Below are 22,606 nucleotides of genomic sequence, written 5' to 3' on the forward strand. Positions count from 1 at the left end.
TCCTAATGACTTAGCAAATACAGCTGGGCGAGCCAAGGTAAACCTATCTTCAAAAAGTATGGACTTAATTCTTAAAAACGTTACCATAAAAGTAAAATATAACTATTGAATTGCTCACTTCCAAAGTACAGCACTTACTTGTTTATGCATTCCCCGTGTTCTCAAAAATGTGTCTGAAAATTTGCCATTTGAAAAGGCAAGTAAAAATTGTCTGTTCTGCGGTCCTATTTCTGTTCCAATGTTTTCACTGAGTTTCTATTTCTTCCAGTCCTCCATATAAATCTTCTGATAAGAAAATATTTTAAAAGATCCCTAAGGTATAAAGAATTCTTTCTTGCGATAAATAATTATCCCCACGTTTCTCTTTCTTACGAAGAACTGACAAACCAGGTCATGCTCAGGCGGTGTTGCCCGTCAGCTCCCTACAGCCTGGCACCAAAGGTCCTGCCGTGGACATAGCTGCCCAGCCTCCCACGGACTATACGCTGTGCCGTGCGTCCACAGGCAGTCCCTGTCTCCTCTGGGTACCTTCATGTGGTGGTGTGGCTGCTACTGATGAGGTCATGCACGCTGGATCCTGCGTGTGTAACACCCCAAGGAACACTGCAGCTGCAGGAGAGAATCCCACTCCTGAACGCCCAAGGGTTTTCTCCGCACACACGACGGAGTTTTAAGGAAGGGCAAGCCTGAGGCACGAGACTTGCACCTCCCTCAATCCACCACGAAAGTGACCACACACAGTCACCCAGCCCAGACAGTTAGCAGATACGAATGCAAATCAAGAGGGGCACACCTGCGTGCAGACCACAGCAGGGCCTTGGGGAAGGAGCACACGGCCCAGCCTGGCCAGTCCCTCTGGCCTTTGGTGGGCAGTGGTGATAACATGGCATCAGTCCCCCAGGCCTGTGAGAGTGGACGTGTCATTGTGGTTTTGGTGCTACGACCAAATGGCCGAGAAGACACAGCGGCTGAGCCTAAGGGCAGCATAGGTCGCACAGTGAGGATGGGTCCACTTCCTGCAAGTGCATCACATCCTACTCCCCTGTCCAAGGTGCACCCTTCCAGGTCAGAGTCCCCATTCGCTCCCAATCATTTTCCAAAGGACTGGAAGGGAGATGGGAAGGAAGGGACAGTACAGAGACCCTCAGAGGCCATGCGAGATGGAACCTGCCTCTAAGGGCATAACAAGGAAACTGTGGCTTTTTGCCCTGGCCCCTGGCGAGGACAGCAGAGGACCGCTCACGGCGTGACCACACGAGGGGCCGCACGGCAGGAAGGAAGCAGCCCACACTCCCGTCTCCTCTGTGGGCCTGCTCTGCCAGGCCGGCGTCACTGCGGGTTCTGGGGCCCCTCTGCGTCCTTCCTGTCCTCTGCCGGGCCGGGCCCGGGCCCCGTGGCCGAGGGCCTGTACCCGCGCAGCGTGTGGGCGTTCAGCATCTCCAGCAGCAGGTCGTACACCGGGACCACGTTTCTGCACTTCATGCTGAGCAGGTGTTCCATGCCCTTGTTACTGCGGGGACACAAGGGCACTGGGCGTCAGCCCCCGAGCAACAGCCGTGGGAGGGCCGATGTCCCCAGCTCTGCGGCACAGGGCCCGGCCACCCCAGCCCGACCCCTCCCACTTCCCCAGCCCACTGTTCCAGGCTCCTGTGTCCACCACTCGAGGGCAAGGACAATGCCCCAGACAATGCCCTGTCCACCTCTGTGTCCCACCGCCCACCCACCATGGCCGGATACAGCTCCTGGAACACAGGATGACGGCGTCTCCTTACTGAACACTGGATTAGTGAGTACTGAACCCCTGCTCCTGCGGGCTTTCTAGTCACATTTTCCTCAGCCAGGCAACATATAACCTTCTGTTACGTGCGTTCCTGTTTAAAGACCTTGTGTGGCCTATAATGCGGATACATTAACAGTGAACGCACGGCTGACGGCACTAACTCAAATCTGAACAAAGCTTCTCTCAAGTGTGTTTCTCCGGGAGGCACAGCACAGCTTCCATGCACCAGGAAACACAGACGGTGCTTCAGCATGGGGCTGGGGGCCATTTCAGACAACAAAAGCCATCCACAAAAATATGAAAACACAGCACGAAATAGATCGTGTAAAGGACGTTTCACAGCGTGAGTGCCCAAACAAAAGGGCAGAGGCCCTGCCCGTGTGGCCTCCACTGGGGATCCCCGTGTCAGCCTGCTCAGAACTGCTGCACGAGTAAGTTTTAGCAAGCAGGTGAACTCCAATACAAGGGTAGGTCAAAGAGTTCGTGGAAAAATGGAATAGAAAGTAAGTTTACTTTGGTATAAAGAAGTTTGAGGGGCCGGTGCTGTGGCACAGATTAAAGCCCCGGCCTGAAGCGCTGGTATCCCGTATGAGTGCCGGTTCTAGTCCCGGCTGCTCCACTTCTGATCTAGCTCTCTGCTATGGCCTGGGAAAGCAGTAGAAGATGGCCCAAGTCCTTGGGCTCCTACACCCACATGGGAGACCTGGAAGAAGCTCCTGGCTTCAGATTGGCGCAGCTCCGGCCATTGCGGCCATCTGGGGAATGAACCAGCAGATAGAAGATCTCTCTCTGTGTCTCTACCTCTCTCTGTAACTCTGTCTTTCAAATAACTAAAATAAATATTTTTTTAAAAAGTTTGAAATGCATGCCTATTTTTTTTTCATAATTCACATTTCCTCCCTACATTGTAATGCACCCTCCCATGGGAGCTGCAAACGCTAACGATCGGCCAGCTCTGTGCTGCGAATGATTGCAGGGGAGAGACCTCCACACTTCCTCCCTCTGTGAGAATCCCCGAGGTGACCCTCCTCCAGCCAAGGGCACCGAGCACCAGTGTCCCTGCTGTGTCCATGTTCATGTTTCCCACCCTGGGACGTGCCAGCCCTCTCTCCAGCTCAGCCTTAAAGTCCCAATGCCACAGGAAGAAAGGAAGAACCCCAGGGCAGGCCCAAGGCACCATGGGAAAACCAGACTTAGCCACTTTGTGGAAACGAGCTCAGTACCTCAGCCGTGGCTGGTGTGGGCAGGCCACGGGGCTGTGGTTCATTTTAGAGGAAGAACTGCCCACTGTGAGATTCCAGAAACACGCTCTGAGCCCCAGCACCTAAACACACCTGAGCCTGCAAGGCTGCATGGGACGCGGACCCAACACCCACTCTGTGCTGCTCCCTGGTGACAGGCGTGTGAACTGATGACCCACCCCACCCCTTTGAAGGGTTTCACTGCCCTGAAAAGGGGACAACTCTACCTGACCCATCCCCCCAAGCCTGCGCCCCTCCTCCAAGCAGGCCCCACCCCTCGTCCCAGGGGATGGCCCTGGGCCCGTACCTGGCATGCCTGACGTGGGAGAGGAGCATCAGGAGGTTGGCCAGGCGGACGGACTGCTGCTGGGCCGAGATGCCGCTCTTGGCGATCACCCAGACCAAAGCGTCGGTCACGGCGTTCAGCAGGTGAGTCAGCTTCCGGCTGCTCTCGGCCTCCTGGGCGGCCGCAGCCAGAGGGCACATACCTGGACAAAGAATCACAGCCCCCAAGTCACCGCTGAGCAAAGCGAGTCCTGGGCTCGGCCGCTAAGCCACCTCCGTTCTCCAGGAGGACGCGCTGACGGGCACTGCTCTGCCAGCCACACGGGGCACAGCTTCCCTCTCCCGGGGGCTCCTCCCAGAGCCAGCCCTGGCAGAAAGGAAGCAGAAGGGAAGCCTGGCTGCACACACGGCAGACTAAATGACCTCTCAAAGAGCCCACCAGGCCCAACAGTGCCCTTGCCACAGCAGAGAATGTACCCAGGCACCTCCAATCAGCACGTGGGGTTTCTCAGCTGCAGCAAATGCACGCACGGGGATGATCACCAGGGCAGGAGGCTCCTTAGCTCGGGGGAGTTTAACACATGTAAGCTCAGGCCGCTGCTGCAAAGCCCGCCTGCCCAGCCCTCACGTGCACCATGTGCCCCACGCAGCCCTGCCGCCTCTGCCTGGGTCCTCGGCACCGTGCTGAGGCAGGGAGAGCCCGGGGTTGGGGTCAGGCTCTACACCCATCTCCAGGCCTGTGACGGTGCCCCAGCCTCAGCTCCTCATAGAGCAAAGCTTACAGGTCCACAGCTGCTTGGGCACCGCAAGCCCATCCTGCCAGCCCTGACTCCAGGATCTGATCCTGTCGTCTTCCGGCCCATGCGACCTGATGCTGAACTCCTCTATCAGCTTCCTGGACAGGGGCGCTGCTGCGCAGGCTCACCTTCCTGCTTAGGAACGCTGTCCTGGCTCCACACTCCCTTCCCGTCTTGCGTATCAATATACGCCATTCCTCCCTTCGATCCCAGCCTCACCATGAACTTCCTTCTAGCAGCTTCCCGACCTCCCTACCACCACAGCGTAAGGACACGGCCCCACTGTCCTCAGCTGCCACTCGGCCGCCTCTCCCTGGCAGCAGCACTGGACCAAAAGTGCTCCGAGGACACAGGCTCTGCCTGTCTATTTTATTCCCATCACTAACCACAATGCCCAGTATGCAGCAAATCCTTACATACTGGAAGGATTAGCCTGAATTTGTATACATTCAAATTTTTGCGTTTTCAGGTAATCATAACTCAAAGGGTAAATCTGCATGTTAATGTACACGTCAGCACTCTACACACAGGGAGTCACGAATGAAAAATGCAGGGAAAATTATCTGAAGCTTTCTCTAAATCCAACCCCAGCTATTATAATAATATAATATAATATGATATTATTATATTATTACAATAACCCGTTATAGTGCTTTCTCTAAACTACCTTTGGGTCTGCTCTCTGCTCAGTAATGTGCTCTCTGGATTTCTACTACTAGAAAAAAAATGGGGCCACCATGGTGGTACCGTGGGTTATGCTGCTGCCTGTAGTGCCAGCACCCCACGTGGGCACTGGTTTGAGTCTTACTGCTCCACTACCGATCCAGCTGTCTGCTAATGGCCTGGGAAGAGCAGCAGCAGATGCTCCGACTACTTGGGTCCCTGCCACCCATGTGGGAGACCTGGAAGAGCTCCTGGCTGCAGATTGGCCCAGCCTTGGCCCTCACAGCCATCTGGGGAGTGAACCAGTAGGTAGACGAACTCTCTCTCTCTCCCTCTCTCTCTGCCTCTCTGTCAATGACTTTCAAATTAATGAATTAATTAAATTTAAAAATACTCCACCACCTCTCTCTTCAATCAGCATGTATATACCTGTCCTCACCTACCACCTACAGAACAGTTGTTAAATGGCTGGCCCTGAGCAGTGGCAAGACATAAGACCAAAAGCCCTGCCCAATCGGACACAAAGAAATAATAGTTAAAACTTCCTTGATCCATCAAGAAGTAAAAATATTACTTAAGACTCATTGTATGGGGCCAGCGCTGTAAAGCAGTGAGTTAACGCCTACAGTGCCGGCATCCCATATGGGCACCAGTTTGAGTCCCAGCTGCTGCACTTCCGACCCAGCTCTCTGCTATGGTCTGAGAGAGCAGTGGAAGATGGCCCAACTCCTTGGGACTCTGCACCTGCGTGGAAGACCCAGAAGAAGCTCCTGGCTCCTGGCTTCAGATTGGGCGCAGCTCTGGCCTTTGCAGCCAACTGGGGAGTGAACCATCGGATGGAAGACTCCCTCTCCCTCTCCTCCTCCCTCCCTCCTTCTCGCTCTCTCTGCCTCTCCTCTGTGTAACTCTGACTTTCAAATGAATAAAATAAATGAGTAAAATAAAACAAAATTGAATTACTTTTCATGAAACTGAAGAAATCTAAATAAAAAGACAAGATCTTGGCATAATCTTGGCCCACACATACCAAAGAAAGGAAAACAAGGGGCCGGTGCTGTGCCGTAGCAGGTAAAGCCACCGCCTGCAGTGCAGGCATCCCATATGGGCACAAGTTCTAGTCCCAGCTGCTGCACTTTTTTTTTTTTTTTTTTTTTTTGACAGGCAGAGTGGATAGTGAGAGAGAGAGAGACAGAGAGAAAGGTCTTCCTTTTTGCCATTGGTTCACCCTCCAATGGCCGCTGCGGCCAGCGCATCTCGCTGATCCGAAGCCAGGAGCCAGGTGCTTCTCCTGGTCTCCCATGCGGGTGCAGGGCCCAAGCACCTGGGCCATCCTCCACTGCCTTCTCGGGCCATAGCAGAGAGCTGGCCTGGAAGAGGGGAAACCGGGATAGAATCCGGTGCCCCAACCGAGACTAGAACCCGGTGTGCCGGCGCCGCAAGGTGGAGGATTAGCCTGTTAAGCCACGGCGCCGGCCCCAGCTGCTGCACTTCTGATCCAGCTCTCTGCTATGGCCTGGGAAAGCAGAAGATGGCCCACATCCTTGGACCCCTGCACCCACGTGGGAGACCTGGGAGAAGCTCCTGGCTTCAGATCGGCTCAGCTATGGCCATTGCAGCCATTTGGAGAGTGGACCAGTGGATGGAAAACCTCTTTCTCTCTATGTAATTTTGCCTTTCAAATAAATAAATAAATCTTTAAAAAAAAAAAAAGGAAAACAAATCAAGGTCACTCTCTCCTCTCCCATTTGTCCCCCAGGGAACAGCTGCTCAGCTCTCTCCCCAGCCCATCTGATGGCACCCCAGTGCGTACAAATCACAGACGTGCCTGTCCTAGGTGCTTGAAAGGGGACAATATAAACTTCACTGGACTGGAGCAAACCAATCAGAAAGTCTGAGATGTCTAATAAAAACCCCAGAAGACTGACCAGCTTTTGTGAGGGAGATGCCAAGTTTGTCTGCTTGTCTAAATTGGATTGCCTGGTTTGCTTTCTTTTTAAGATTTATTTATTTGAAAGGCAGAATTAGAGGAAGAGACAGAGAGAGAAACCTTCCAGCCACTAGTTCACTCCCCAGTGGCTGCAATGGCTAGGGGCTGGGCCAAACTGAAGCCAGGAGCCCAGAACTCCATCTGGGTCTCCCACATGGGTGGCAGGGACCAAGTGCGTGGGCCGTCTTCTGCTACTTTCACAGGTGCGCTCGCAGGGAGCTGTGGGAAGTGGCACTGCAGTGCTCACGTGGAATGCCGGTGCTGCAGGAGGTGGCTTAACCCGCTGCACCACAATGCTGGCCGGTTGTAGTCCTCTCACTGAATGAAAAGTTTTGGGATTGACGATGTGGTGCTGCTGGTTAAGCCTCTGCTTGTGTCACCAGCATCCCACATCAGGGTGCTGTTTTGAGTCCTGGCTGTTCTACTTCCCATCCAGCTCCCTGTGGATGCTCCTGGCAAAGCAGTGGAAGATGGCCCAAGCGCTTGGGTCCCTGCACCCGCATGGAAGACTCAGATGGAGTTCCAGGCTCCTGGCTGCCCTCTTTTTCTACCTTTCCTGGTCGTCTTTCAAATAAATTTTTTTAAGAAAAAAAAAATGAAAGGCTTCATCCTTGTTTAGATAAGCAGTTCCTAATATAAATATTTTAGACAAAGGGTAACGATATGCCGGATGATGCCACTCTCTGTTCTGGATTCAGTACCCTCTCTATTTCTACGCAAGGAAATCTCACTCTGGTCCCAGGGTCCTGGGTGACCAGAAGATCTCTTGACTCTTAATCTGGGCATGTAGTCAGGGTAATTACAACACTGGCGTAACACCTTGAATTTATAAAGCCCTTCAGCATGGTACCAGGTTCTCAAATGCGACATTTCCCATTGTCTCTGAGTTCAAGAGCCACATCAAAAGCAGAGCATAACACGGCAAATTCAGGCATGAGGGAAGAGGACTTGCCGGGAGAGAAGTTGGAACGGTGTTATCCTGTCCCTCCTCTCCCCACAGAGGCTGTGCTGCTTCTAATCTGGCCCAGCAAGAGTCAGACCTCAACCCTTCGAATGTACACCCCCTTTTCTAGACCAAAAATACTGGATTTTGTTACATGGTTTCTCTGGGGGCCTAGTGCTGTGGCACAGTGGGTAAAGCCGCCACTTGCAGTGCTGGCATCCCATATGGGCGCCGGTTCAAGTCCTGGCTGCTCCACTTCCCATCCAGCCCTTTGCTATGGCCTGGGAAAGCAGCAGAAGATGGCTCAAGTCCTTGGGCCTCTGTACTCACATGGGAGACCCAGAGGAGGCTCCTGGCTCCTGGCTCTGGATCAGCACAGCCTGCAACAGTTGTGGCCATTTGGGGAGTAAACCAGTGGATGGAAGATCAATCGATCTCTCTTCTCCCTCTGCCTCTGTAACTCTGCTTTTCAGATACATAAATCAATCTTTTAAACAATTGGTTTCTCTGCATCTGCTGAAATAATCACATGGTAGTTTTTATTATTATTCTACTGATGGTGAACTTTGTTGATTTTCAATGTGAAAGAAACCCTGTATTCCCAAGAAAACATACCTCATTCGTGATACACCAACTTTTTAAAATATTACCAGATTGTATTTGTAAACATTTTTAGGTAATTTTTGCACACGTGTGCATGAGCAAAATTGGTCTGCTTGCTTCTTGCACTATGCTGGCCTCAGAATCAGCTAGAAAGTATTCCCTGCTCTTCCATTTTCTGCAAGAGTGCATGTAAACTTGGCATTATTCATTCTTTAAATTGAATTCTCCCAGAAAAGCTACCTGTGCACAAAGTTTTCTTTGTGGGAAAGTTTTCAGCTACAAATTAAATTCCTTTAATAGATATGGATATTCAAAGTTTTAAAAAATTTCTTGACTTCATTTCAGTAATTTATATCTTTCAAGGAATTTATCTATTTCATCGAAGTACTCAAATATATGGCCATACAGTTGTTCATAATATTCTTCTTTTAAAAAAATATTTACTTAATTTGAAAATCAGCGTTAGAGAGAGGAAGAGATGATTCACTTCCCAGATGATTGCAACAGCCAGTGCTGGGCCAAGCACAAAGCCAGGAGCCTGGAACTCTTATCTGGGTCTCCCACGTGGGTGGCAGGGACCCAAGCACTCAGGCCATCTTCCACGGCTTTCCCAGGCCGTTAGCAGAGAACTGGATTGGAAGTGGAGAAGCTGGACTTGACCCAGCCCCCACGTGGGATGCTGGCATCACAGACAGTGATTTAACCCGCTGCACCACAACACCAGCCCCCATAACATCATCGATGACTTTACTATCTGTAGAAGATAACCACCTTTCTCACTCCTGCCCTCCTTTGTCTTGATCACATTGGCTAGATGCTTACCAGCTTTCGGAGCTCAGAGAATCTGCTATTGGCTTCATTGGTTTCATCTATTTTCATTTTCTTCTACTCCAATCATTATTAACTTTTTTCTGCTTGTCGAGGTTTTCATTTTCTCTTCTCTTCCTAATTGATTATGTCTGGAATTGAGGGCATTGAGACCCTGCTCCTTTTCTAATATGGGCCGTGGGTGGTGCACATTTCCTTCAAACTACTGCTTTTGCTGCATCCCACACATTTTACTGTTTTGTTTTGATTTTCAGTTAATTACTTTTTAACTGTACTTTTGAATTGTTTCTGTGATCCATGAATTATCAGAAGCATGTTACTTCATTTCCAAATATTTGGAAATTTCCACAATCTTTCTACTATGGATTTCCAATTTAACTTCACTGTGTCAAAGAAAGTACCGTGTATGACTTAAATCTTTTTAAATTCATTGAGCCTTGCTTTATGGCTCAGAATATGGTCTATCTAGGTAAATGTCCCATGAGCACTCAGCCAGAATGCGTGTTCTGCTGCTGTTTGGTGGAGGGCGGTACACATGCCAGTTCCCTCAGCTGAGTAGCTTTTCTCCTCCTCACTGCTGTGCACGTTTGCTAACTTCTGTTCAGTTACCACTGAGCTGTCTTGCATCTCTTTAAGTATTCTTGAGCTTTATGGTGGAATGCAGTTAAACTGCTTAGCCACAGTTCAATCCTTTAGGCTTGCTTGTAAGTATTTTGGCAGGATGACAATGGCCTTGAGTCTAGGGCTAATTTTACCCTGCCGCTGAGGCAGTCACCTTCCAAGGACTACACCCATCAGCCAGTACACTGTGAGGTCTCCCCCGCTGGCTGGCGAGACCATGAGCTGTTCCTGGCCATGTGTAACCTGTAGGGATTTGTCTGCTCACCCCTTCTTTCTCTGGCCTCAGTTATTATTATTATTATTATTATTATTATTATTTGACAGGCAGAGTTAGACAGTGAGAGAGAGAGAGAGAGAGAGAGGTCTTCCTTCCATTGGTTCACCCTCCAAGTGGCCGCTACTGCTGGCGCACTATGCCAATCCGAAGCCAGGAGCCAGGTACCTCCTCCTGGTCTCCCATGCGGGTGCAGGGCCCAAGGACCTGGGCCATCCTCCACTGCACTCCCGGACCACAGCAGAGAGCTGGACTAGAAGAGGAGCAACTGGGACAGAATCTGGCGCCCTGACTGGGACTAGAACCCGGGGTGCCGGCGCCACAGGCAGAGGATTAGCCTAGTGAGCCGCAGCGCCAGCTGGCCTCAGTTATTCTTATACATATTAGCAGAATAGAATCCAGCCGCAGACTTGAAGATAAAGTTCAAAAGCTCTATCCATGAGGAGCCTTTTCCTCTCCAGTAATGTCCCCTGTGAACCCTAGCCGCCTCGGCTGCCCCAAACTCACAGAAAGACCAGCAGCCCCCATTAGGGTTACCCTTGTGATGATGATCTTAGGTGTTGACTTGACCAGGTTAAGGTCACCCAGGGAAGCGGTGGAACATCATCTCAAGGCATGCCTGTGAAGGTGCTTCTGGAAGGGACTGACATTTGAAGCAGTGGACTGAGGATAAAGATCCACACGTACTCAACAGGTGCACGTACCATCCAATCGTCGTAGGACTCAGATGGAACAAAAAAGGAAAGGAGAATTTGCTGCTTTTCCCTCCGTTCTCTGTCCTGGAGCCGGGCCACCCATCTCCTCCTGCCCGTCAGCATCAGAACGGCAGGCTCTCTGAACTCTGGACTCTAGGACTTCCCCGGCAGTCACCCGGGATCTCAGGTGTTTGAATTTAGGCTGAGCCATGCTACCTGCTTCCCGGATTCTCTACCTCGCGATGGCACACCATGGGGCTCCTCAGACTCCATGTTACCATGAGCCAGTCCCCCCAGGAAACCCCTCTCGCATGTCTGTACCAAAAATGCAACTAAAAGCTGAGTTCATGTTGATGCCAATAATCTTTGAAATCATACATGAGAGACCTTCAAAATGTTCCTAGAAAATATATATTATGAACACTATGTATGTGTGGCCTGTTGCCCAAAAACCAATGTTTTTAATATGGTCAGGGTTTTCTGTTGCTGTTTAATTTAAGGTAGGGATGTAGATTCTGTCTCTGTTTTTTATTGTTTTGCTTTAAATTTAAATGCTGAAAATAATCCAGAAGACAAAAATCTATACCTGCAAATCCTTAAAATCTAGCAGAGACAAGACTTGTCACTCCTGACAGCAGAGAATTTGATAGAAACAGAATCCCATTTTCCTCACAGCAACACTGAATAGAACACATTCTTTTTTTTTTTTTTTTTTTTTTTGACAGGCAGAGTGGACAGTGAGAGAGAGAGAGACAGAGAGAAAGGTCTTCCTTTGCCAATGGTTCACCCTACAATGGCTGCTGTGGCCGGCGCGCTGTGGCCGGCGCACCGCCCTGATGCGAAGCCAGGAGCCAGGTGCTTCTCCTGGTCTCCCATGCAGGTGCAGGGCCCAAGCACTTGGGCCATCCTCCACTGAACTCTCAGGCCACAGCAGAGAGCTGGCCTGGAAGAGGGGCAACTGGGACAGAATCTGGCACCCCGACCAGGACTAGAACCCGGTGTGCCGGCGCCGCAAGGCGGAGGATTAGCCTGTTGAGCCATGGCACCGGCCAGAACACATTCATTTTGACAAGTGCTGTGACTACCAAGGAGAGGAACTTTCCTAAAAGAAGATTTCTTGAATTCAGATGCATCGTGGCTAAGTTTCGCCCACTAGCCGCCACAGGTGGTTACCCTCACGTGCCTCCCTGCATCTGTAATCCGCACCACGCGACAGCTGTCAGGGCTGTAAGAGCCACCGCCCTGTGTGTCCTTCTCATACTCACAGACGCCGCGGCGAACTCTGACAACACAATCTCATGTCTTGGAAGCTGAGGTGACTCTCGGGAGGCCTGGCCAAACAGAAGGCTTTACTGTGCAAAGCGCTGTGACAACAAGCAAACTGCTCTCCAGGGAGCACTTGGCTGTCCAGGAAGGAGAAGCCCCATCACCCAGCAGCTGGGCCCCACTGCTGCCCAGGTAGGAATGTGCTCTCCTAGCAAGTGCTCCTTTACAAAGGGAACGGCAGTGTGTGCCGCAGCTGGTCTGCAGGCAGGCCGGGAAGAGCAGAAAAAGGCGCCTTTCTTCCATGACCAAGTTCAGAAGTCCTGGCTGAACGCTGCCTCCATGGACGTCGACTTCACTGTGGATGGAAGCTGGGCCCTCCTGCGGTTTTGTAGTAAGAAGTGGACTGGGGTGTGGGGTGTGTGTAGGGGCAACGTCCTAGTGAACAGGTAGGCCAGACTGAGACCCTGCTGGGAGAAAGACTCAAAGGCTGCCCTTAGGATCTCTGTAGCTTTTCGTGATCTTCAGATTCCTCCTTCCGGAATACCTCAAGCTCCCCTCTTCAAGGCCTAACCCCACTGTGCACCCCAGTCCTTCCACGCCATACCCCACCTTCCACCCAGCCCTCTACTCAAAGCATTGGCTGTTTCCAGCCATGAAGAGATGAGTAGAAATTGAGCATAGGGGCCAGAGCTGTGGTGTGGCACTGAAGCCCCAGCCTGCAGTGCCAGCATCCCATAAGGACACCCGTTCAAGTCTCGGCTGCTCCACTTCCAATCCAGCTACCTGCTGATGGCCTAGGAAAGCAGTAGAAGATGGATGGCCCAAGTACTTGGGCCCCTGCACCCTTATGGAGACTGGAAGAAGCTCTTGGCTCTTGGCTTTGGATCAGCTCCAGCTGTTGTGGCCATTTGGGGAGTGAACCAGCGGATGGAAGACCTCTCTCTCTCTGCTCTACTTCTCTCTGTAACTCTTTCAAATAAATAAAATTAATACAATAAAAAAGATCTTTAAAAAAAAAAAGAAGAAAGAAATTGAGTGTAATGTGGGAGACCTAGAAGAAGCTCCTGGCTCCTGGCTTCAGATTGACCCAGCTCTGGCCAATTGTGGAGTGAACCAGTGGATAGAACATGACACTCTCTCTGTCTCTCCCTCTCTCTGCAGCTCTGCTTCTCAAATAAATAAATGTTTTTTTAAAAAAAGAAATAAATTAAGTGTAAGCATTTAGAAACTTGTATAACAATTGATAGAATAATTTTAAATTACTTGACTGCAATACTGCTACCAATAAAATAATAATGTAACAAACTAGGGTTTATATGTTACACCTTTATTTTTCCAGTCACTCATTTTTATTCTATTTCACAAATGTAACCTTTTTTAACAGTTTGGAAGTTCAAACAAAGACAAAAACCTTGGCCCTTCACCGCAGACAGCTTGAAAAGCACTGTTCTCCACTCCCCTCTCCCCTTCACTAAAACTTGTGCCTGTGTCCTAGAGGTCACTTCACAGAGTTCGTGGAAGGGGGGCATTTAGTCCGGCAGTGGAGACGCTCGGGTCCCACGCCCAGCTCCAGCGACCGAGCTCAGCTCTTCACAGCCCCGCAGACTCGGGGAGGCAGCAGTCAGAGCACAAGTGGTTGGGTTCCTGCCACTCACTCGGGAATCTCTGAGTTCTTGGCTCCCGCCCCATCCCTGGCCATTGCAAGCTTTTGGAGAGGAAACCAGCAGTCTGGGAGCTCTCTCACATCCCTTCTCTTTTTCGCAAATAAATATGTAAATAAATGTTTTCAACTTAGTGGAAAACCAGAATTAAAAGATTAAGTTTACTGTGGTCAAAAGGTTTAAATATCTATACATTACGTTTTCATAATACACATTTTCATGAGTTTTTTGAAGGCCCCTCATAAGCACAGATTTCCAAAATTTGGAAAATTTGGAAAAGTAAAAAAAAGTAAAGTTGTCTTTTAATTCCATTTTCCATGAGCTTTTTCAGGTCCCCTTGTGAGTGGGATTGTTAGTAAGCAAGTATAGGGCAGGAGAGAGAGGTCAGCTGGTCCCAGGTCAGGAGACAACCAGGTCTCCAGGTCCTGTATTAAACTGGCTCCAGAAACTGCTGCTTTGGCCGATTGCAAGAAAGCAGATACAATATGCTCTTATTTCAAACACTGAGCTCTGAGGTTAGATAAACTTTGGTAATAATGCCATATATTGGCTGGCGCACGGCTCAATAGGCTAATCCTCCGCCTGTGGCGCCCGCACACGGGGTTCTAGTCCCGGTCGGGGCACCAGATTCTGTCCAAGTTGCTCCTCTTCCAGGCTAGCTCTCTGCTGTGGCCTGGGAGTGCAGTGGAGGATGGCCCAGGTGCTTGGGCCCTGCACCCGCATGGGAGACCAGGAGGAGGCACCTGGCTCCTGGCTTCGGATCTGCACGGTGCACCGGCCGCAGCACCACTGTGGGGGGTGAACCAACGGCAAAGGAAGACTTTTCTGTCTGTCTCTCTCTCTCACTGTCCACTCTGCCTGTCAAAAATAAATAAATAAAAATAATGCCATACATGGTCCAAATAAAAGAATCTGTAAGTCATTGGGGGAAATTAAAACATGGCTGTATGGGGCTGGCACTGTGGTGTAGCACCAGCAACCCATAAGGGCACTGGTTCCTGTCCTGGCTGCTTCACTTTCAATTTGGCCCCCATCTAATGCATCTGGGACAGCAGTGGAGGATGGTCCAAGTGCTTGGACCCCTGCCCCCACATGGGAGACCTGGAAGAAGCTCCTGGCTCCTGGCTTCGGCCTGGCTGAATCCTGGTCGTTGTGGACACTGAGGGAATGAATCAGCAGATGGAAGCTCTCTCTCGCTCTCTCTTTCTCTGTCTCTCCCTCTCTCATTTTAACTCTTTCAAATGAATAAATCTTTAAAAACAAAAAGCCTGGATATACATAATGTTTATTAAAGACAAGAAAATCAATAACTTAAGGCCCCAAAAGAGTGAACGGTCAAGCAAAGCTGTCAATGCCTGGTATAGCAGCTGGAGCAAAACCCAGGTAGACAGTGAACTGAAGAGCAGGCCGCTACCAGAAAACTAAGAATGTGCACAAAACAACACGTGTGTTTACTGCAGTAATGTTCATGATGGCTTTAAAAAAGGAACAGAATATTAAGGCCCACAGAGAAGTGACTGGGGGGCTGGCACCGTGGTGCCAGGTTAAGCTGCCACTTGCCAGGCCAGCATCCTATTTGGGAGTGCCAGATCAAGTCAGGCTTCTCTGTTTCCAATCCAGATCCCTGCTAATGTCCTGGGGAAGCAGCAGCAGCAGACAGCCCACGTGCTTGGGTGCACGCTACCATGCGGGCAACAAGAATGGAGTTCCTGGCTCCTGTCTTCGGGCTGGCCAGCTCTGGCTCTTGCAGTCACTTGGGGAATAAATTAGTGTATGGCTCTCTCTCCACACCCCTTACTCTTCCTTTCAAATGAATAATTTGTAAAGTCAGGGAATCATTTACTGTAATGCTCTCAATTCACAGACTGAATTAGATCTCTCCCAGCTGACCTGGAGGGATTCGGAGCACTTGGAAAGTTTAAACAAAAAAACAGGAGTAATCATATACAGTATCCCAACTTTTTTAAATGAACAGTAAAGGCTTGTCTGTGTGTGTAATGGAGGTGAGGCATTATTTTAAATCATTACTAGAGGATAGGAAAAAGTCTAAAGTGTAGTCTTCAGCTGCTAAGATGGGTTACCTGGTGTTCCGTTCTCTCTCTCTAGCTATCTGCACACACTTGACAGAAATTCCAGGCCTGGAGGAAGTACAGACAGGGAAATCCTAGCATTTGTTCCATCTCCTCCCCGTTTTCTTTTTTGCTTACTGATATTGCTTACTGATATGTGACCACAACCTCAGGCAGTCCTACAATCCACAGCGATGCCATGCTGCTTTGCAAAAAGTGAAAAAGTCCGAAAAAAAAAAAACCTTACCAAAACAAATAGACAAAATTGTTTTTTAATTTTGGAAAGAAGCAGGTCTTACAAAGTAGCTCTGTTACTTGCGCCAAACAGATGTAGAACCTTTTGTACAACCTAGTGCGACTATTTCCAAAGACTGACTGGTTTCAGGTTGGAGCTTACCCAACCACCATGAAGAGAACTGGTGTGGGGGTGGGGCGCCTGTATGTGGGCAGGTGGGCAGGTGGACAAGGTCTCTCATCTGTTTCCAGACCCTCCCACTGTATACCCCCATCTTTTGGTTTGCTTTTTGAATGCAACTTAAAACAAATGAACAAAGAAACTAAGGTTGTAGAATTCCCAAATTCCTTCAGCCTTAGAACCTTACGTAGGATGTCCTTAAATGGACAGATGTTAGGCCTCAGGGAGTCAGCGTGTATGTTGCTGCTTATTTAAATACAGTTCCTGTGGAGCCCCAGGAGTTCCCTTGTAATGCCAACACTGCCCAGGTGTCTCCCAAACCCCAGAAGGGATGGGCGCCTGAGCGGGCGGTCTCCGCCGACTCCATGCAGTTCCCCAGTGCCGGGTGGGTTGAGAAGTCCCTGGGGTTTCATTCTTAAGAAACTCAGAGAAGGAAGTGTTTCCTATCACGGGCTCACATACTGATTTTGTTTTCCTCGATGCTACTTATGCCAAGTAATTATGAAGATTTTTTTCCCCCTGAGTATTGCATGAAGGCTATGAAGTTGGAACAGGCGAGTCCTGGGTGTAAAAGCTTTCATTTATCTCAAATTGTTAAGTCAGCAACAGGAGTCACTGTGTGCTTACATCCCAAGTGGGATCTGTCCTTAATGTGTTGTCTAATGTGCAGTGATGCTATAACTAGTACTGAAACAATATTTTTACACTTTGTGTTTCTGTGTGGGTACAAACTGATGAGATCTTTACTAATTATATACTGAATCGATCTTCTGTATATAAATATAATTGGAAATGAAAAAAAAAAAAAAACCCTGGTGCTAAATTGGAAATGGCATAGAAAATTAATTAATTTTTTTAAAAAAAATATTATGTAGGATCTCTGTCTTTAATGTGCTGTACACTCTTATTTAATGCTATAACTAGTACTCCAGCAGTATTTTTTTTCACTTTGTGTTGCTATATGGGGGGCAAACTGGTGAAATCTTTACTTAATATATACTAAACTGATCTTCAGTATATAAAGAGAATTGAAAATGAATCATGATGTGATTGGAAGGGGAGAGGGAGTGGGAAAGGGGAGAGTTGTAGGTGGGAGGGAAGTTTTGGGAAGGGGAAGCCATTGTAACCCATAAGCTGTACTTTGGAAATTTATATTCATTAAATAAAAGTTTTAATAAAAAAAAAAGCTTTCATTATCTACCTCATTTATGTTTTATTTTTGTAGCCATAGTCTCTATTTTCCTATTTTATGACCACTGAAGTATTCCCAGGTTCTGTCTTTAAGCCGAACAGTTGACGTTGGTGGGAGGAGTTGGACTTTCATGATTCCTTTTTTAAAACCCCTCTTGTCCACGTAGTGACATGGAGCTGGTGTTGAGGACGTTGCTCCCGTTGGTTTAGCGAGCAAAGAGGAAGACCCTCTCGTCTCGAGGGAGGAGACCCTCTTTGAAACGTGATCAGGACTGTTACCCAGAGTTCCTCTTAGTTATTGCACCTGACTTTAGGATCCAAAACGTTTTGCCAAGTTGTGCCTTTCCTTCTGGAATTGTAAGTGAACACAATGATGATAGCTGTTTACACTGTGAAGCAGATGTTACAGAGAACACGCCAGTGGCGCTCACTGTTGAGCTAATGACGCCTTGTGAATGTAAGATCTACAGAGACACCCCCTGGAGTTGTACCTGCTGATGCTTGTCTGTTTGTTGGAAAATAAAATTTGAATGTCTTTTTTTTTTTTCCAAAAAAAAAAAAATCAGTACTAGAGGACAGGAAAAAGTCTAAAGTGTACTCTTCAGCTGCTAAAATGGGTTACTTGGTGTTCTGTTTTCTCTCTCTAGCTAGCTACACACACTTGACGGAAATTCCAAAAGTTCAAGGAAAGGGGGTTAAATTTTAAGTTTATTTTGATGCAGAAAAACCATGGAGTTCACCGCATTTTTTTATAATCTGAATTTTGCACGAACTTTTCAGGCTCCTCTGTAGGGAGAGACACAGCACTACTGAGGAAGGGTGATTTACGTTTGGCCTGGTGGCTAAGACATCGAAGACACCCACATTTCACACTGGAGTGCCTGGGTGTGATACCTGGCTCTGGCTCCTCATTCCAGCTTCTTGTTCATGCAGACCACGGGAGGCAGGGAGACCTGGCCTGAGTTCCTAGCTCCTGGCTTCAGCCTCATCCAACTCAGCCCTGGCTGTTGTGGGCATATGGGGAGCAAACCAGTGGATGGAGCTCTCAGTCCATCCATCTCTGCCTCTCAAATAAAATTAAATTTGAGAACAGTGACCAAAATCATGGTAGTTATTTGGGGGAGGGAATATTCCTGGTGATTTTAATGTTCTTCCTTATATGCTTTTCATTTGTTTGAATGTTCACAATAACCAGGTATTACTAGGAGAAACCAGAATCCTAAATACCTTTGTCATCAACTCCATTTCCCTCAGGTGCACACTCTTCCTCCCAGTGCAGGCTGCTGCTGTGTCCAACAGGCCCCCAGCCTCGGTCTCTCCCCTCTCCAGTCAGTCCTCCATGTGACCCTTCTTTAATGCACACCTGGGCACCACAGTCCCATCTGACCCTCTTCCAAGGCTGCCCAGTGCACAAAGCAGCCATTTATGATCTGCAGTGCTGTGTTCTGAACCTCTCCCAGCACCTCCGCTCTTCCCTGAACACACATCACTCCCTTGTGCAGTCACTCCAGCCTTTGTCATACTGCTGTGTGGTGGAATGAGAAGGTGAAAAGGTCATGCCAAGATGGCCACTGACAACAGAAACTGCCTGGCATCAGGCCGTGATTGGATGGCTTTGGAAACCACTTGGCAAACGGAGCCTGCCTGGCAACAGGCTGTGACTGGATGGCTTCAGAGCCTGTCTGGCAACAGGTTGTGATTGCTTAGGGCCTAAACCACCCCTTGACCGGAATGGCTGTCTTGACTATATAAGCTGTTGTACCAACTGAAATAACATCAAGCCTGCAACTGACAGCCAACCAGAACCAGATAAACAAGACTGAGTCCACCATGTTAACAGACGCACCTGCCTTCTATCCTGAGAATCTGCCCATAGCCACATCCATTACTGTTTTATACCCCACTAGCTCTGGTCAGCCACTCAAATGGCCCACAGCCTGTGTGCAGTCATGCCATTCCTGATAACCATTATTCCTCATTCCTACCCCTATCTGAGCAAGCAATCCTGTGGTCTCTTGATTTGAGCGCTGGTTAGTCAATGACGGGTAAGATCCCCCGGGGGACAACCTAAGACAGGCACAGCCGCGTATGGAGACCACATGGAAACGGGGTCAACAATCGTATGGCCAAGAATCATGCCTCCCGCTGCTCAAAAATAAATGAAAAGGGGGAAATGTGGTGGAATGCAAAGGTGAAAAGGTCATGCCAAGATGGCCGCTGAGGTGAAAAGGTCATGGCAAGATGGCCACTGACAACAGAAACTGCCTGGCAACAGGCCATGATTGGATGGCTTTGGAAACCACATGACAACAGAGCCTGACTGACAACAGGCTGTGATTGGATGGTTTCAGAAACTGCCTGGCAATAGGCTGTGATTGGATGGTTTCAGAAACTTCCTGGCAAACAGAGCCTGACTGGCAACAGGCTGTGATTGGATGGCTTTGGAGCCTGCCTGGCAACAGGCTGTGATTGGTTAGGGCATAGAGCACCCCTTGACCGGATTGGCTGCCTTGGCTATATAAGCAGCTGTAGCAACTGAAATAAATGAGTCTGCAGGCTTGCCTCAGGCCTGCTTTCATCCAACTCCCGGGGTCTGTGTGGTGACTCCGCGCCTCTTGCCCCCACTACGCTCCTCCTCTCAGAACGAATCCTCTCAGAACAAATGAACCTCAACACTCCTGTTTTCTCAGAGTATTCTGTACACACCTGATTCCAGCACTGAGATCTTTTTTAATGATCTGTCTTCTCCCCCTCCCCCAGCACACACCATGCAGTACCTGAGGGTAGGACACTGTGTCAAATGCCTTTTCTGAACAAATAAATGAAGAAGCGAGCCTGTAAAAAGGAGATCCCAAAATATTAAACACAAATGCTTTCACCATGGAAAATGTCGGAATGAGCATGGACAACAGCCTCAAAGGTAAACATTGGAAAGTCAGTTTTTTGGTTTTCTGGCAAATGGCTTGAACCACTTTTTTTTTTTTTTTTTTGACAGGCAGAGTGGACAGTGAGAGAGAGAAAGGTCTTCCTTTGCCGTTGGTTCACCCTCCGATGGCCGCCGCGTGATCCCAAGGCAGGAGTCAGGTGCTTCTCCTGGTCTCCCATGGGGTGCAGGGCCCAAGCACTTGGGCCATCCTCCACTGCACTCCCTGGCCACAGCAGAGAGCTGGCCTGGAAGAGGAGCAACCAGGACAGAATCCGGCACCCCAACCGGGACTAGAACCTGGTGTGCTGGCGCCGTAAGGCAGAGGATTAGCCTGTTCAGCCACGGCGCCGGCTTGAACCACTTTTTAAACTGACTGCCAGTAGTTCACTCAATGATTTATATGTATGTTGCCAAAAGTTAACTGCAGTTTAAATCTGATTTTTAAACAGAATGCAAAAAGGAAGCCAGCATTCCCTTTCTAGCAAAAATACAAGTTCAGTACTCTCTTTAGCATCACACAGATTCTCCCCCAGAGCATGGCCCAGCCACTTGGCTACTTACTGGAGTTGAGCAGGACCATGGCCTTCACGCAGAGGTACTCCTTGTGTTGCAGCTTTAGCTCACGGAACCTCGAAGTTGTCGCCAAGAGCATGTCAAAGATTTCCAGAATTCCTTCTACGCATTTCCCCTCATCCCTACAAAAGTTCAGTTGGGAATTTAAGGAACACAGCTCCGGGCAACCATCAGAAGTAATAAGGAGTATTTTCTTTTTCATCTCAAATTTCATCTTGTACATCCTTTGGCTGTAATAAGGTGTCCATAAAACTACACTTACTGATATGCAATTATTAAAATTGAGACAAGAGCTATGGCATAGCAGCTAAAGCCGCCAACTGCAGTGCCGGCATCTCATAAGGGCACTGGTTTGAGACCCGGCTATACTTCTGATCCAGCTCTCTACTATGGCCTGGGAAAGCAATAGAAGATGGCCCAAGTCCCTGGGTCCCTGCACCCACGTGAGCGACCCAGAAGAAGCTCCTGGCCCCTGGCTTCGGATCGGCACAGCTCTGATCATTGTAGCCATTTGAGGAGTGAACCAGCGGATGGAAGACCTTTCTCTCTCTCCCTCTCTACCTCTGCCTCTCTGTAACTCTGCCTTCCAAATAAATGAATAAATCTTTTTAAAAAATTACTAAAATTATCTTCATATAAAGGAGACAAAATATTTCCTATAAATCCTTGAATAAAATTTTGAGTAAATATTTAGGCAAAAGTGTGCTTTGGAACTGTATTTTCTTCTACTTGTTCACCAAACGTTTTCAATAAAGCAACACCATTCCTGTTGGTTATTTTTAGTCAAAACCATTTCAGTCAATGAGCCCTAGATACATCACATATGACAGCACATCAAAAAATTTGTGGAAAATTAGATTAAAAGATGACTTTGTTTTGATGCAAAAAAATTTAAAATCCATGCTTATGAGGAGTCTTCAAAAAGTTCATGCGAAGTGCATATTATGGGAAAGCTATACATGGATTTCAAAATTTTCTGTAGCAAAGTTATCCTTTTTTTCAAAAAAGATTTATTTGAGTCACAGAGATGAGGCAGAGAGAGAATGAATATCTTTCATCTGCTGGTCTACTCTCCAATGGCCATAACAACTGGGGCCGGGCCAGGCTGAAGCCAGGAGCTTCCGGGTCTCCCATGTGGGTGCAGGGGCCCCAGAGCCTGGGCCATCTTCTGCTGCTCTCCTAGGCACATTAGCAAGGAGCTGGATCAGAAGTGGAGCAGCCAGGACTAGAACCAGTCGCCCATATGGGATGCCGGCACTGTTACAAGTGGTGGCTTAACCTGCTCCACCATGGTTCCGGCTCACAAAGTTGTATTTTAATTCCATTTCCCATGAACTTTCTGAAGTACCCTCATGTTAGTAAAATGAAACTTCCCATGTTCCCACCAGAAAGTGTTAACAAGGAAACCTGGGTGCTGTGGAAATCAGTCTTCACATCTAGAGCCTACCTCTTACTCTCTGGTGGACATTTAAGATCTGAAATTGTGATTAAGAGACATGTAACACAACAAAAATGAACATGACACACAGAGAAAAGATGGACAAGAATCAAGAAAGATGACACAGAGACACAGAAATTGCTGATTTGCTAAAGATTATTTTTAGCAAAAGTTTTAGAGAAACTTTCAATCAGATAATAAAAATTCTTCTGAGCATTTTATAGAAATGAATTTTAAGTAGACTTTTGAAGAAAGTTACTTTTATTTACGTAAGAGTATCAGCTTCTACTCATTCTATCCAGAGACAGATTATTTCACTCTACTGCTCCCCAAAACACTTCTATTATCCC

General features: G+C 48.4%; 1 protein-coding gene across 2 annotated transcripts in view; it reads right to left on the reverse strand.

Annotated features, from left to right (window-relative positions):
* Positions 1–1,329: 1,329 nt before the first annotated feature.
* The window catches only part of ESR2 (estrogen receptor 2), a 56,561-nt gene continuing 35,284 nt past the window's right edge, over positions 1,330–22,606 (reverse strand). Inside the window, exons 6-8 of one of the 2 annotated variants that reach the window (XM_062181325.1) lie at positions 20,807–20,940; positions 3,329–3,509; positions 1,330–1,510 (exon numbers count right to left, since the gene is read on the reverse strand). In XM_062181325.1, the coding sequence (XP_062037309.1) occupies positions 1,330–1,510; positions 3,329–3,509; positions 20,807–20,940 (496 nt within the window). The remainder of the gene's footprint in view (positions 1,511–3,328; positions 3,510–20,806; positions 20,941–22,606) is intronic. The other variant, XM_062181326.1, reaches the window with a different exon arrangement.

The sequence above is a fragment of the Lepus europaeus genome, chromosome 22 (assembly GCF_033115175.1).
Source record: "Lepus europaeus isolate LE1 chromosome 22, mLepTim1.pri, whole genome shotgun sequence".
Classification (NCBI taxonomy): domain Eukaryota; kingdom Metazoa; phylum Chordata; class Mammalia; order Lagomorpha; family Leporidae; genus Lepus; species Lepus europaeus.